This window comes from Corythoichthys intestinalis, chromosome 2, assembly GCF_030265065.1.
Source record: "Corythoichthys intestinalis isolate RoL2023-P3 chromosome 2, ASM3026506v1, whole genome shotgun sequence".
Lineage (NCBI taxonomy): Eukaryota > Metazoa > Chordata > Actinopteri > Syngnathiformes > Syngnathidae > Corythoichthys > Corythoichthys intestinalis.
The window spans coordinates 31,952,164-31,965,198 of record NC_080396.1 but is presented as its reverse complement, the minus strand read 5'-3'; the positions used below and the strand labels follow the sequence as shown (position 1 = coordinate 31,965,198).

At 39.2% G+C, this 13,035-nt stretch overlaps 1 protein-coding gene across 6 annotated transcripts; it reads left to right on the top strand.

Annotated features, from left to right (window-relative positions):
• The first annotated feature begins 352 nt into the window (after positions 1 to 352).
• Positions 353 to 11,785, top strand: znf740b (zinc finger protein 740b). 6 transcript variants are annotated; one of them, XM_057856977.1, is made up of 7 exons: positions 353 to 474; positions 5,064 to 5,216; positions 5,390 to 5,611; positions 7,800 to 7,925; positions 8,032 to 8,161; positions 8,328 to 8,446; positions 10,066 to 11,785. In XM_057856977.1, the coding sequence occupies exons 2-7, from the start codon at positions 5,172 to 5,174 to the stop codon at positions 10,237 to 10,239; spliced, it is 816 nt and encodes a 271-aa protein (XP_057712960.1). In that variant the 5' UTR covers positions 353 to 474; positions 5,064 to 5,171; the 3' UTR covers positions 10,240 to 11,785. The 6 variants fall into 6 exon arrangements, with proteins under 6 accessions (XP_057712960.1, XP_057712994.1, XP_057712986.1 ...); XM_057857003.1 differs by lacking the exon at positions 353 to 474 and adding an exon at positions 696 to 892 and having other exon boundaries at positions 7,800 to 7,919; positions 8,044 to 8,161; XM_057856986.1 differs by lacking the exon at positions 353 to 474 and adding an exon at positions 696 to 892 and having other exon boundaries at positions 7,800 to 7,919.
• Positions 11,786 to 13,035: the final 1,250 nt, after the last annotated feature.

Below are 13,035 nucleotides of genomic sequence, written 5' to 3'. Positions count from 1 at the left end.
TTAAAAGGCGATGAAGGTCTATTAGTAAAACTTAACCGAAGTTTGATTCAGTGTGATAGTTGATGTGTCAATTTAATCATAGCCGCTAGATGTCGTCAAAATCTTGACAACCAGATTATATTCAGTATATCACTGTACAGTTGTTTACGTATTTAGCTTTTAGAAAGAACACAATGCTTTTTTAACAAGTGTCAAGCGTGTTTTCGCTCCATAAACGGTTGAAAAAAACGTTGAATCCAGCTGAATATAACAAAACTGTTGAATCTAGTTGAAAAGTACCGTCATGCGTCCCTTACTAACATGGCCGCAAATTTAGGTCCGTCGGTGCTAATCACATGGCCCTGCCTCTGGCCAATCAGAACGCTCCCACGGGGAACACTTCCGGTAGCGTTTCCTGTCAGTGTTTGTAAACTGAGGGGGGAAATTGCAAGTGCGTCAAGTAATAATCTACAAAACTGTAAAAATAAATAAAAGGTAGGTAGTCACTCTTGCAGCACAGCTTACCCGTGCGCTTATAGCCCTTTCACAAGTGAGCTGTTTTCTGATTTAGGAAGATAAGATTGTAGCATAGGTTGTGCTTGTATTTTGTGCTCGGCTGTGAACCCGCACGCCCTGCTTGGAGTGCGCCTGCTCGCCCGCCTGGCAGGCTTGCTGTTGGCTGTTGTTGTGCCGTCTGGGGCGCGGGGTGGGGGAGGGTTGGGGGTCCGTCCTGCAAGAGTTCCCCCAGATCCGAACAACTAGGCTAACAGCTAACCAGCATTTACGGTTTCATTCAGCTCGGATTCCGTCCTTTGGCGTCATTCGTTAAAAAATATTTGCCTCTAAAATCACAACTGATGAAAGTGTTTTGGTAGTTACGCTCGAGTGTTTATAAACGCCAACCTGTTTTCGGGTAAGTTGCTAGCTAGCAAACTTGTGCAGTTGGAAGTGTGTCACGTTTGCTTTGGTAGGAAGAAAAAAACATTCCAAATACCAGAAAATCGGCAAACAAAAATGGATGGATGAGTAACTGGATCTGCTATTTAGTGTCTTATCATTTGTTTATAATACTGTATAATATAGGCTTAAGTATGCCCGGTTTACGATATGGAGTAATTCATGATTTACACGGCTTTAACTGGGCATGATTGTGGCATGAATCTCAAAAGGAGAGTATGAATTGTTACATTTCTGAGTTTTACCCACAAATGAGCTGAATTAGCGGAGAGCGTCATCTTCTGGCTAATCAACCATCGTCAGCTACGGGACTACAATCATTCATTTTCGGATGAATTCGATGCACAGCTAAGTAGTGTTAAAACGCGACACAATTGACAAGCGTGATTTTATTTTCGCCTTTTTACACGTATTTAGTTCAATAACCACATGTTCTTACCGTAATTCGTTTAAATCAAACATTTCTCCTATTTTAAACTACCGTAATTAAACTTTAGACTCTGATAAGTTTGGAGATATGTAACAATAAAAACAATAACCTGGCACAGTGACCACAGCAACCACACAAATTAAAATGACTAATGGCTAAAGAATTCCCATGAACAAATTTGCTAATAATAATATTATTAATGGTATTACTATCAAAACTTTAATGCAACACATAACATGAAAATCCACGAGCAGAGATTAAATGATTCATAAAAATCACATTAAATAAAAAAAACTTGAAACAAAGACTATCTGAGTAGAAAATGATGAAAATAAAGTCATGCATATGTGAATAAAAAGCAAATAGCTTGAAATGTGAAATATATAGACAGTTATGGATATGCTGTGATTAGCAAAAGCGTTTTTAGCCCTGATTTAGATGAGCTAATAGTTTGAGCACACTTGAGACCTTCGGGTAACTTGTCCCAGAGGTGAGGAGCATAATAACTAAATGCTGCCTCACCCTGCTTGGTTCTTGTTCTTGAAACATACAGGAGACTGGTTCCAGACAACCTTAGGGGTCTAGATGCTTCATCGGGATCCGTCAAATCAAGCATGTATTTTGGTCCAAGGCCATTAAGTGTTTTGTAGACAAGCAGGAGTATTTTGTAGTCTATCCTTTGACTCACTGGAAGCCAGTGTAACGATTTCAAAACCGGCGTAATGTGGTTCTGTTTCCTTGTATTTGTAAGGACTATGGCAGCAGCATTCTGTACTAGCTGCAGCTTCCTGACTGATTTTTATCAAGACCTGTAAATATACTGTTCCAGTAGTCCAATCTACTGAAAATGAATGCATGCACAAGTTTTTCCATGTCTTATTTAGTCAGACGCCCCTTAGTTCTGGCTATATTTTTTAGGTGGTAATAAGCAGATTTAGTGACGGACTTAGATGCCACTTTTTTACTCGCAAAGACTTTAGATGCCACTTTTTTACTCGCGACTGCCACCTCCAACCTAAAGCGTAACTGCAACCTGTGTTAAGCTGCATGGCGCGAATGTTTGTACGAGCACAAACATAAAGCAACGAGCGTTTGGCCCATCAGATCAGCACCAGAAATGTAAAAATGGCAAATGTGATTGTTTACTGTCAGCAATTCTTAAGTGGGTTAGAAAAGTGTTTCTTACCAAGCGGAGACTAGGTGAAGGCTCAGTGAAACAGCGCTGCTGCCACATGAACCCACATGGAGATGTACAGGCGTGTGTTTGCCAAGAGTGTTTGACACGAACACTCTATGTTGAAGGGAAGCAAAAGGGCTTTTTGAGGTAGTCTCAGTTAAGGGCTCTCTACTCAGCAAGACTGCATGGACTAGAAACGTATTTGAAATTAACACAAAAAAATTAGGGCTGTCAAACGATTAAAATTTTTTATCGAGTTAATCACAGCTTAAAAATTAATTAATCGTAATTATATTTTTCTGTAAATTATTGTTGGAATGGAAAGATAAGACACAAGGCGGATATATACATTCAACATACTGTACATAAAGAGCTGCATTTGTTTTTTATAACAATAAATCAACAAGATGGCATTAACATTATTAACATTCTGTTAAAGCGATCCATGGATAGAAAGACCTGTATTTCTGAAAAGATAAATGTTAGTACAAGTTATAGAAGTTCTGTATTAAAACCCCTCAATGTTTTCGTTTTAATAAAATTTGTAAAATTTTCAAACAAAAAATAAACTAGTAGCTCGCCATTGTTCAGCACCACCAATTCTCATGGTGCTGAAAACCATCAAATCAGTCACACCCAAGCGCCAGCAGAGGGCGACAAAACAAAAACACAAGTAACAAGTGCACACGACACTGTACTGTCATTTCAATCTGTTTGAGCGGTGCATGTGCGTTAATTGTAAGGCTGCAGCTATCGATTATTTTAGTAGTCGATTAATCGATAAACAATTAGTTCGAATAATCGGATAAGGAACATGAAAAATTAAATTAACTGAGCTGAGCCTCAAACGGTATATAAAGATAAATAAATGAGGATCTATGTACAACAAAAGAACAATTGGCTAACTTACATCGCAAAAGTCCGCTAGTTCAAATGCTATAAAATGCTAAAACTTTTTCACAAAGCGCTTAACAAATGGTTCAGACACATATTCCCACAAAAATAGGCTAAATATACCTATAAAATAAATTACGAATGCATTAGAAAAAAAAATATCCTCAAACAAAATTTTGCTATGTTGGTCTTAACAGGGAGCCCCTGGATTCAGCCATGTGAATTGAGGCCGAATAGAAGGCAGTGTATCCACCCTAATCAATAAAACTAAATGCAAGCACTTTCAAAATAAACTATTACAATGTCACTTTAATTAGACAAATACTCGAATCAGCAAAATTTAATTCGAATATTTTTTTCTAATCGAATACTCGAGTTAATCGATTAATCGTTGCAGCTCTAGTTAATTGCGTCAAATATTTTAACGTGATTAATTTAAAAAATTACTTACCGCCCGTTAACGCGATAATTTTGACAGCGGTGAAAAAAAACTGTACTTTATCTTTAAACACAATTAGATTAGAGAATGGGGATGGCTGTACTGTGGACCCCTACTGTCTACAACAGAGGTGCCCAATACGTCGATTGCTGGATCGGCTGATAAATCTCAAAGATGGTCTCAGTCAATCACGTTCTTGTTTGGGGAAGTGAGGGTGGGGTCTCTTAGTCCTTTCTTGCTATTAGAGTATTCTTTTGATTGCCATACAGGTAAACCAGTTAGTGTCAGAACGCCTTCAGTCTATCACCGACCTACCTTGGAATACAGCACACAAAAACTTTTTTTTTTTTAAGTAAAGGCCTAGTTCTGAGGGAATTTCCATTCTTCCCCAAGTTGTCAGAGAAAGTAATGACCAAAAATATTCTCAGTTTTTGTGTGCCATAGTAGTCCGTGTACCAAAATACAGTTTATTTTGTGTATATAAAGGAAACCGTATATTGTGTCTGTATTCAATACATGGTGATTTACAGTACCGTATTGCAAATGGTGTGGTCTAAGAAGATTTTAATATTTACATACTGGTAAATAATTTTGGGTTTGTCATTTGTAAAGTAGCTCACAAGGCAAAAAGAAACTGTGTAGATGTATTGTCTGTAAGCGTTTAAAATGCTATAAGTATCTTGCTATGGCTTTTGGAATCATACGTATATCCTTGATAGTTTTAGCCATACACCTGGACAGTTAAAGTCAAGAAGAGGTCCTCTCCCCTGCAGAGGTGGTAGTGAATTGTACTCAGAACACTTCTCAAAAATCATACATTTAGTATTACCTAACAGACTTGTGATTTGTTATCTGAATTTTTCTTTCTTTGACTCTCACCATGAAACTGCCATATTTTTCATAAAGAATTGTTTTCATTATTAACATATCACTAGTTTGTATGTGAAAGAAATTCTCTGCAATGTCTCATTGTATTTGTGTTACTTGGCTGTTGTGTTTTCTGTTGAGCCGCCTCCCTCAAGGAAACTGTGTGCATCAAAGCATTAGGGGTTTTTTTTTGCCTGATAACCTGCACTTTTATTCCCATCCCTGTTGTGCGTGCTGATTTGATGAACATTCTCAAATGAAAGCAGAATGCTCCTGACTGAAGCACGTATAGCTTTATGTTGTCATGCCTCTACTTTCAGGCTTTGGCCTCCATGATTTTGGTGGGTGTGGTCTCCTCTGTTAGCCCTCACCCTGACTGAGGTCAGCTCTGTTCCCCCCCAAACACACACAAATTCAAAAGCACGGCGATGACACACCATTCAAACAACTCTGTTCGAGACCATATGAAATGGGTCAGTGGAAGTCTCTTCATTTGCAGAATCAAAATCATTTCAAGTTGTATCGCCAACCTGAGAGGCCTTTCATTGTCACGTTTATTTCCATCGCGCACCTCATTTTTCCACTCATCCACTTTCCCTAAAAGGCGTTCCACAACATGCTCTGATGTTACTATCTATCTTGTTAGGCCGGTTTGCTGGGCTGCGAGGCAGTGCTTTCCAGCATGGCCCTGATGCAGGCCAACAATATTCAAGGTCAAAAGAAGATGTCATCACTGGGTCACGGGCACCGGTCAACTTCAGAAAGCCACCAAAGCCACTCGCATCATAGCCACCATGGAAACCAAAGTCACCATGCACAAGGCAACAGCCACACGGGCCATATGTCTACGGGGAGCTGTCCACCACTGGTAAGTTAAACCCTATTCTGCAAGCATGATTTTATTTTATTAGAGAAAAAAAAACCCAAGTACAACAACATAACAGTTGTAAGCCATTCCACCCCGAAGCAGACAATTTGGTCAAAAGTGGTCTCAAATATAATACTAAAGGATGGGGATGTCCCAATCGATTTTTGCACCCGAGACCAAGTCACTTAATTTTGAAAATCTGCCAATACCGAGTCCCAATCCAATACTGAGAAAAAAAAGTTTAGGTTTTTTTTTTTTCTTCTTTGAATAAAAGTCTTAAACATGTTACTGTCCCACTGTACTGCCTTCATAATGTGAATAATTTTAAAACCAGAATAACGTAGAAAAATGCTTGTCTTTATCAAATGCTTCATTGAGTGAGTCCACTCAAATCCGCTCAAGCTGCTGAGAACAGCCTCTCACTTACACAGTGAGTTACCACAGCACACTACTGCTAGTGTGTAACAAGCTAAATGATGATTGACACATCTGCGCCTTTGATCGTAGAGCTACCAGTACTGGAGCTGCCAGCTTCTCTGGCAAGATCAAAGCTACAAACCTGTCAATCATCATTAACTTTAATTAGCAAACTCCATTGCACTGCTGACCAAAAAAGCAGTAGGTGGCAGAGTGAGAAGCTGTACAAGCATGAAGCAGAGAAACATCAATATTTTTTTGTTCTGATCACGTCGGATCTGGACATCCCTACTAAAGGGGACACAATGGATAAACTATGGCTAAGCAACAGCTTGCATCATGTTATACTCATAAGGCAAAGGCAGGGCACTGCTGTACAATGTTTTGAGGTTAAAAGTAAAAGTATACTACAGTAGGAGTTACCAGGAAATGTCCCTACATTTTAATTTTCCTTAAAGTTGTCATAAATATCACAAATGAAAATTATTTTCAAGATGTAAAGAACAAAATAAGGCAAATTCTTTTCATATTTTTTACCTTAAAATGTCTTAAAATTGTTACCTTAAAATGTCAAACTTAAAATTGTAAGGTCTTAAACTGTCTTAAATTTAATGGAAAATTGCAGTAGGTATTAAATTTCCAGATGCTGCGTTTAATGCCAGGGAAACAACTTTAGTCCACTGTAAAACTTCTAACTTGGTGTATTTGTTAGGGCTGTCAAAATTATCGCGTTAACGGACGGTAATTAATTTTTTTAATTAATCACGTTAAAATATTTGACGCAATTAACGCACATGGCCCGTTCAGATTAAAATGACAGCAGTGTGAAATGTGTACTTGGGTTTTTCGGAGTATTGGCGCCCTCTGCTGGCGCTTGGGTGCGACTGATTTTATAGGCTTCAGTCTTTTAAGAACTACAAGTCTTTCTATCCATGGATCGCTTTAACAGAATGTTAATAATGGTAATGCCATCTTGTTGATTTATTGTATTAATAAAGAATTTATTATAAAAAAAATTATTCATAAATAAAGTATTTAATAAAGAAATACAGTACTTATGTGCCGTATGTTGAATGGATGTATCCATCTTGTGTCTTATCTTTCCATTCCAACAATAATTTACAGAAAAATATGGCATATTTTATAGAAGGTCTGAATTGCGATTAATTGCGATTAATTACGATTAATTAATTTTTAAGCCGTAATTAACTCGATTAAAAATTTTAATCGTTTGACACCCCTAGTATTTGTTTTATCAATGGCCGTGCACTAAATACGAGAGTGGGGGATTAATACAGTATATGTTTTATGGTACGTTGTCTGCGACCGCAGCGTACATCAGCGACTTGAGTTGTCGTTATAACGGGATTTCCTGGTTAGTCGAGGTTGTAAAGGTGGGCGGAAATATGCAGAGATGGCGAAGTGTCAATTTAATCAAAAATGGATGGAAGATAGGTTATTTAAGGGGTGGTTAGCACCTGGTAAAAATAACAAAAGTGCCCGGTGCAAAGTTTGCAAAAGAATTTTTCGTTAGGCACAGTGGGGGTCAAATCTGTCGAGTCGCACATGAGAGGAGAAAAACACCACTGGTCTATGGCAGGAACTCTGTGCACAGTAAAAAAAAAAAATGTCCTCATGAGAAATTGTTGTAATATGTTTTGGTCTTAAATTGTATCTCTAAGGTCTTAAAAATGTCTTTAAAAGCATTAAATTTGACTTTTAAAATTGTGCAAGAACCCTGGTTTAATTTGTGTTTTCATTTTCTCTCAAGCTGATCCAAAAGGATGGAGATTACCACACTTCGAGAATATTGGATGGGAAAAACATGCATACCAGCCAGAGTATGCACGTCAAGAAAAAGCACAAAAAATCGGTTAAAGTTAAGGAAGAGGTGCGGGTATGTTTGACCCTCTGAACTTTAGACATGACTGCACAATATTAATAATTCATGACTGCATTGACTGAGGTTGTGTGAAAGATAGTCATTGTGTCATCCATGGTAGCCTTTATTGCAGCAACTCGACATGGATGACGACAGTGTTCTGAAAGTCCAGAAGAACTTCATCTGTGACCACTGTTATGGTGCTTTTCGGAGCAGCTATCACCTCAAGCGGCACATACTGACACACACGGGTGAGGAGCAACATGCATTTTTTAAAGATAATTATTTAATCTCAAGTCTTTCCTCTTTGAAAATGCCTTGAGCAAAAAGGTGGCATCATTTTTTTTTTTTTTTTTTTAATTTTTATGTGCAGTCAGTTCTGAGAAATGTGTATGTACACCTTGTTTACGTCCACAGGGGAAAAACCTTATGCCTGTGACAGCTGCGACATGCGCTTCATTCAGCGTTACCACCTGGACCGACACAAGAGGGTGCACAGTGGCGAGAAGCCGTACCAGTGCGACCGCTGCAATCAGGTTAGTCAGACTCACTGACCACCTTAAATACCCCTGCACTGTCTAATGAGAGCCAATGCGAGAACTTACATGAATTGTTGGGCAACAAACAGCCCGACACCCCTGTTTTGAAAATGATTCTTTATCTGCCAAACTGCTCCTTGTGAAATGAGTTGAATTCACTGCCACCATAAAGTGCTTGCAAGCCAAGACAAATACTCATCTGAATGATGACTCATATGTCAGAAACCGGTGTTAGTGGTGAAGGCTTTCTTTAAAATGTCTTTCTCTGGGCCTCAGGACTGGTGACAATGACTTAAGTCTTGCCCTGCTTAGTTGGAGAAAGTTCTTGCCATATTTGATATAATGTGTAAGACTACGGTTCTTAACCTCTATTCATTGAATCCCAGTGGGTCAGTGAGTAAGTCTAAGGCAGACATGTCCAAAGTCCGGCCGGGGGGCCAAATGCGGCCCGTGGAGAGATTTCATCTGGCCCCCAGCCTCTGTCATAAAATCAATAACGTCTGGCCCGCACACAGACTTAATAAATTGGTTAGCAGTACTGCTACCAGCATATGAAGTAGCTTACACACTAAATGCTGCTCCTCATTTACCCACTAAAAGTCAGCAGCACTCTAAGCAACATTACCCCGTGTGACCCTTTATTTCAGATTTTCTAAAATGGCGACAATCAACTAGAAAAAGAACGTTGACTGCGATGGCCGACGCTTCTAGGATAGGTGGAAATTGGACTATTTCTTCACTAAAATACGTAACAACTGTGTCTGCCTCATTTGCAAAGAGACAGTCGCTGTTTTTAAAGAGTTCAATGTGAGGCGATATTACCAAACAAGGCACGCTGGCATGTACGACAACATAACAGGGAAGATACGCAGCGAGAAATTGAAGGAACTTGAAGCTAGTTTAATTTCACAGCAGCAGTATTTTGCAAGAGCCCGAGAGTCGAAAGAGAACACCACAAAGGCTAGTTGCGAGATTGTTAAAATTATTAGTTAAAAAATAAATAAATCAAATGTGACACACAGAATGGCTTGCTAAAATTTGCTTAAATATATTCTGTGTAAAGGACGTCAGCCAAGGTCGGCCCCCCACATTTTTCCACACCAAATCTGGCCCCCTTTGCAAAAGGTTAAAGCGGAAGTTCAGAATTTTTTACTTTAGGCTTAATGTTCAAGTTAGGGGGGTTAAGTTTGTCGGTGGAGTTGAATTCAACAAATTCTGTGCAGTTTGTTAGTTATTTATTAATTTCAGGGTTCCGGAGTGGCTAAGCTAGACTGCATTTTGTATTGCCTTGGGTTGTCTCTGTGTGTGTGATATTGAAATTGGTTTGAGGAACTGAAACCTTTGTGTGTGATAAATATGCAAAAAATAGAGAAATCAGGAAAGAGGCAAATACCTTTTTCACCACACTGTAGACGTATTAAAAAAGTTAAGTGAGGTCATTTAAAATCCATAAGTGTATAGGGTGCCAACCAGAGTGCCATCTCAATGTCATGATATTTATTTAATTGGAACAGTTCTTATGGGACCTCATTCAACTGTAACTCTTCTTGTGGATTTGGGTTTAGAAGTAGCACAACCACGATTAAACTACCATCTTTTTCTACTCGGCCCTATAGACCTTCTCACGGACAGACAGGCTGCTGAGGCACCGGCGCCTGTGTACCGCCGGGATCAGCAAAGACGACAACCAGTGTTGCGATAGTCGATCATCTGCGTACTCACAGGGCACCTCCGGCCACACTGCTTCCTGGAGTCCCTTACAGTCTTCCAACAGCCGCCTGACCGTCTGACCCCTAACCTCTTGTTCTCTACAAAGACCTAATGGACAGTTGGTGACTCAGTATAATTGATTGGCAACAACGCTGACAGCCAAACACAATTTAGATTACACAACTAGGCAACACAACCAGACTGAAGTTAGTTGGATCATAAATTTTTGTACCTTTTTATTGTCTTCATCACGGGAAATAGAATTTGTCTCTCTCAAGGCTCTCTCTTCACATTGCAAAGGCAGTAAGTGAATGATATGCACTCACATTTTATCATAGCCTACTGGAGACTCTTAAGAGAGCTGCTACCATGCGATACACTTAAGGTGTTTTTGACAGTATTGGCTACTGTGTTGGACAGCACTGATTTGATTGTCCTGCTGAGCCCAGAAATACAGTCCTGCTTCTACCTTTGGAAGTTTGGATCGGTCAAGACTCAAAACTGACACAATTTGTCACAAGAATCCCTTAGTTTGTATTAGGAATTAAGAACCCATGTAATACTGTAAGTTTTGTGTTTCAATTGAAAAGCAATGTACATTTCAATCTGTATAAATTAAAGTGAACTGTTACAATCAGCTCACAGTACATTAAAGAAAACAATTTAAATGGCAAAACTAAAAGGTTTATAAACAAATCCAAGTATGCATTTAGTCCACTGCTTGGTTAATATTTTAACCTGCTTTTTTTCTTTTCTATCTTTGTAACTGCCTTGAGGAAGCTCCTTTGACCTCCTGTGTGTTAGTCATGTTTGTGAGTCGGTGGTCAAACTTGTCAGTTGTCCCACCTTTTCAGACATTTTGGAGGAAGGTGCCAGAACAACTGTTCAAGTTGAGTTGTTGGGTTGTAGTTTTAGTCCGAGGCAAGGAAACCCTCACCTCCATCTCAAATCTGATTGAATGTGAAGACACTGTGCCATGTCCTTTCATCTGTAATCTCTAACAGTTTAGCATCTTCAGTGAAGATGATGTGGAAGTGTTTTTTTATTGTCCCTTTTTTTGGGGGTGGGGGGATGTCAATATCCAACTTTGTCCTATGCCCTTTAAACACTGAACTGAAGCAGTTCATTAAGTTGTAGAACGTGATTTTTTTTTTTTTTTTTTTTTTTGTGTCTAAACTGGGTGCTTTTCTTTTTCTATTAGACATGTAGTTCTGTTGATATATTTAGACTACAGGAAACTAGTTGGGGAGCCTATCAATGACATTGCCCACTACTTATTAAGGTAATATATATTTAAACTGTATTAGCTGTAGAAATCCGTGTGGGACCTATACATTCCAAAATTTTTCAAATATTTACAAAGGTATAAAGTGTTGGCTAATGGTGTGATTTGGAGGAGGATCACCCTTTGATTTGGTAATAGAATTGCAAAGCAACCAATAATTATCCTCTAAAACATGAATGATTTTTTGGGTCGTCTTTTCATTTGTCTGCTTTTATATCAATGTATCAACCCCACTTTTTAATAGTCATTTTTAAGGGTGAAATGATGTACATTTTATAGTTGATTATACTGCATTATGCATGGAGTTTTAGGGCCCCAAGTCTCAATAAAACTATGAATTCATATTTAATCAGTGCATGCTGTATTGAATTTTTAGCATACTGATTTTTACTTTTTTAAAGTTTTGATATATTCAATGTCAAAATATCTACTAGTACAGTGCAATAATTTTGAAATTTTCATTGACGGTCCAGGTTCCACCTAGCGACTTTAAATGTGAGTTTGAACTGTTTGTCTACGTGCCACATATAAAAGGAAAGGTTATATTAACCCTTAGATTTTAACCTTGTGAAGCAATACCAATTTGTACCACAAGAGGGAAGTGTCTTTTAGGTTTTTGTGAGGTTGGAAGGGTCTCCATTGACATTATGAAAGCAGACATTGTGCTAAATATTTCCAAAGAGTCCATTTTTGGAACATTCCAAGCAATAGGGGTCAGGAAGACTCAAATGGCTAAATATACTACATAACAGTCACACTATGAATCCTCAAAGCGAAAGATTGTCACTCCGTCTGTGTTGGATTTTAGTCTCGGTGGTGCATCTCATAGCCCTTAGCGTTATTGACCAGTTCTTTAATTAAAGCATTAGGTTTGGCTGCATGAGATCAGCCCAAAGGCTGCCGGGAATGTGCTCTCTCCCCTCACGGGAGACATTCCCTCCCTGGACCATCTGATTTACAGCACCCACAGGCCCTCGGCACTTAACAATGGACCTCTTTAAGTGAGGAAGATGGGGAGGAGATCTGAAAGGGGGTTATAACACTCCATCTTCATACACAAAGTGCAGAAATCATCCAGGTTTGAAATCATCTCAGTGAGACAGGGCGATCATGGAGTCGCTCTGGAGGTAAAATGAACGAGTACTGCCCAGTGTGCAGACTGGGGGAGACTGATAGCCAGCTCTACCTGCTCACCTCCCCTGTCAGAGATGTAAAAAATGGGCCCTTCAAAGAGAAATTCCACCCGTGAGTAAATCTCAGCTGAGTGGAGACAGCGGGCCTCAGATTGTGTGTGTCTGCCTCAGCACCAGAAATATTTGAATTGCCTCCCATGAAATGGATCACAAATACGCGGAAAGCATCCCAGTCATGGCTGTGACTATCTCCCTCGCCCTAGGTGGGGAACAACCTTTTCATCGTGGTGAGCTTCGATTAATCATAGATTGCGTGCTTGGCATAAGCATCCATCAAGCATTTGACGGCTCTCCTCACAATGTTCATTAGCGATGATATTTAAGCTCTTCTGCTGCTGCCGTTTCTGATCAAAATTTCCCTTTGTGGGTTACCCCTAAATTCCCTTCGCACCCAAGTG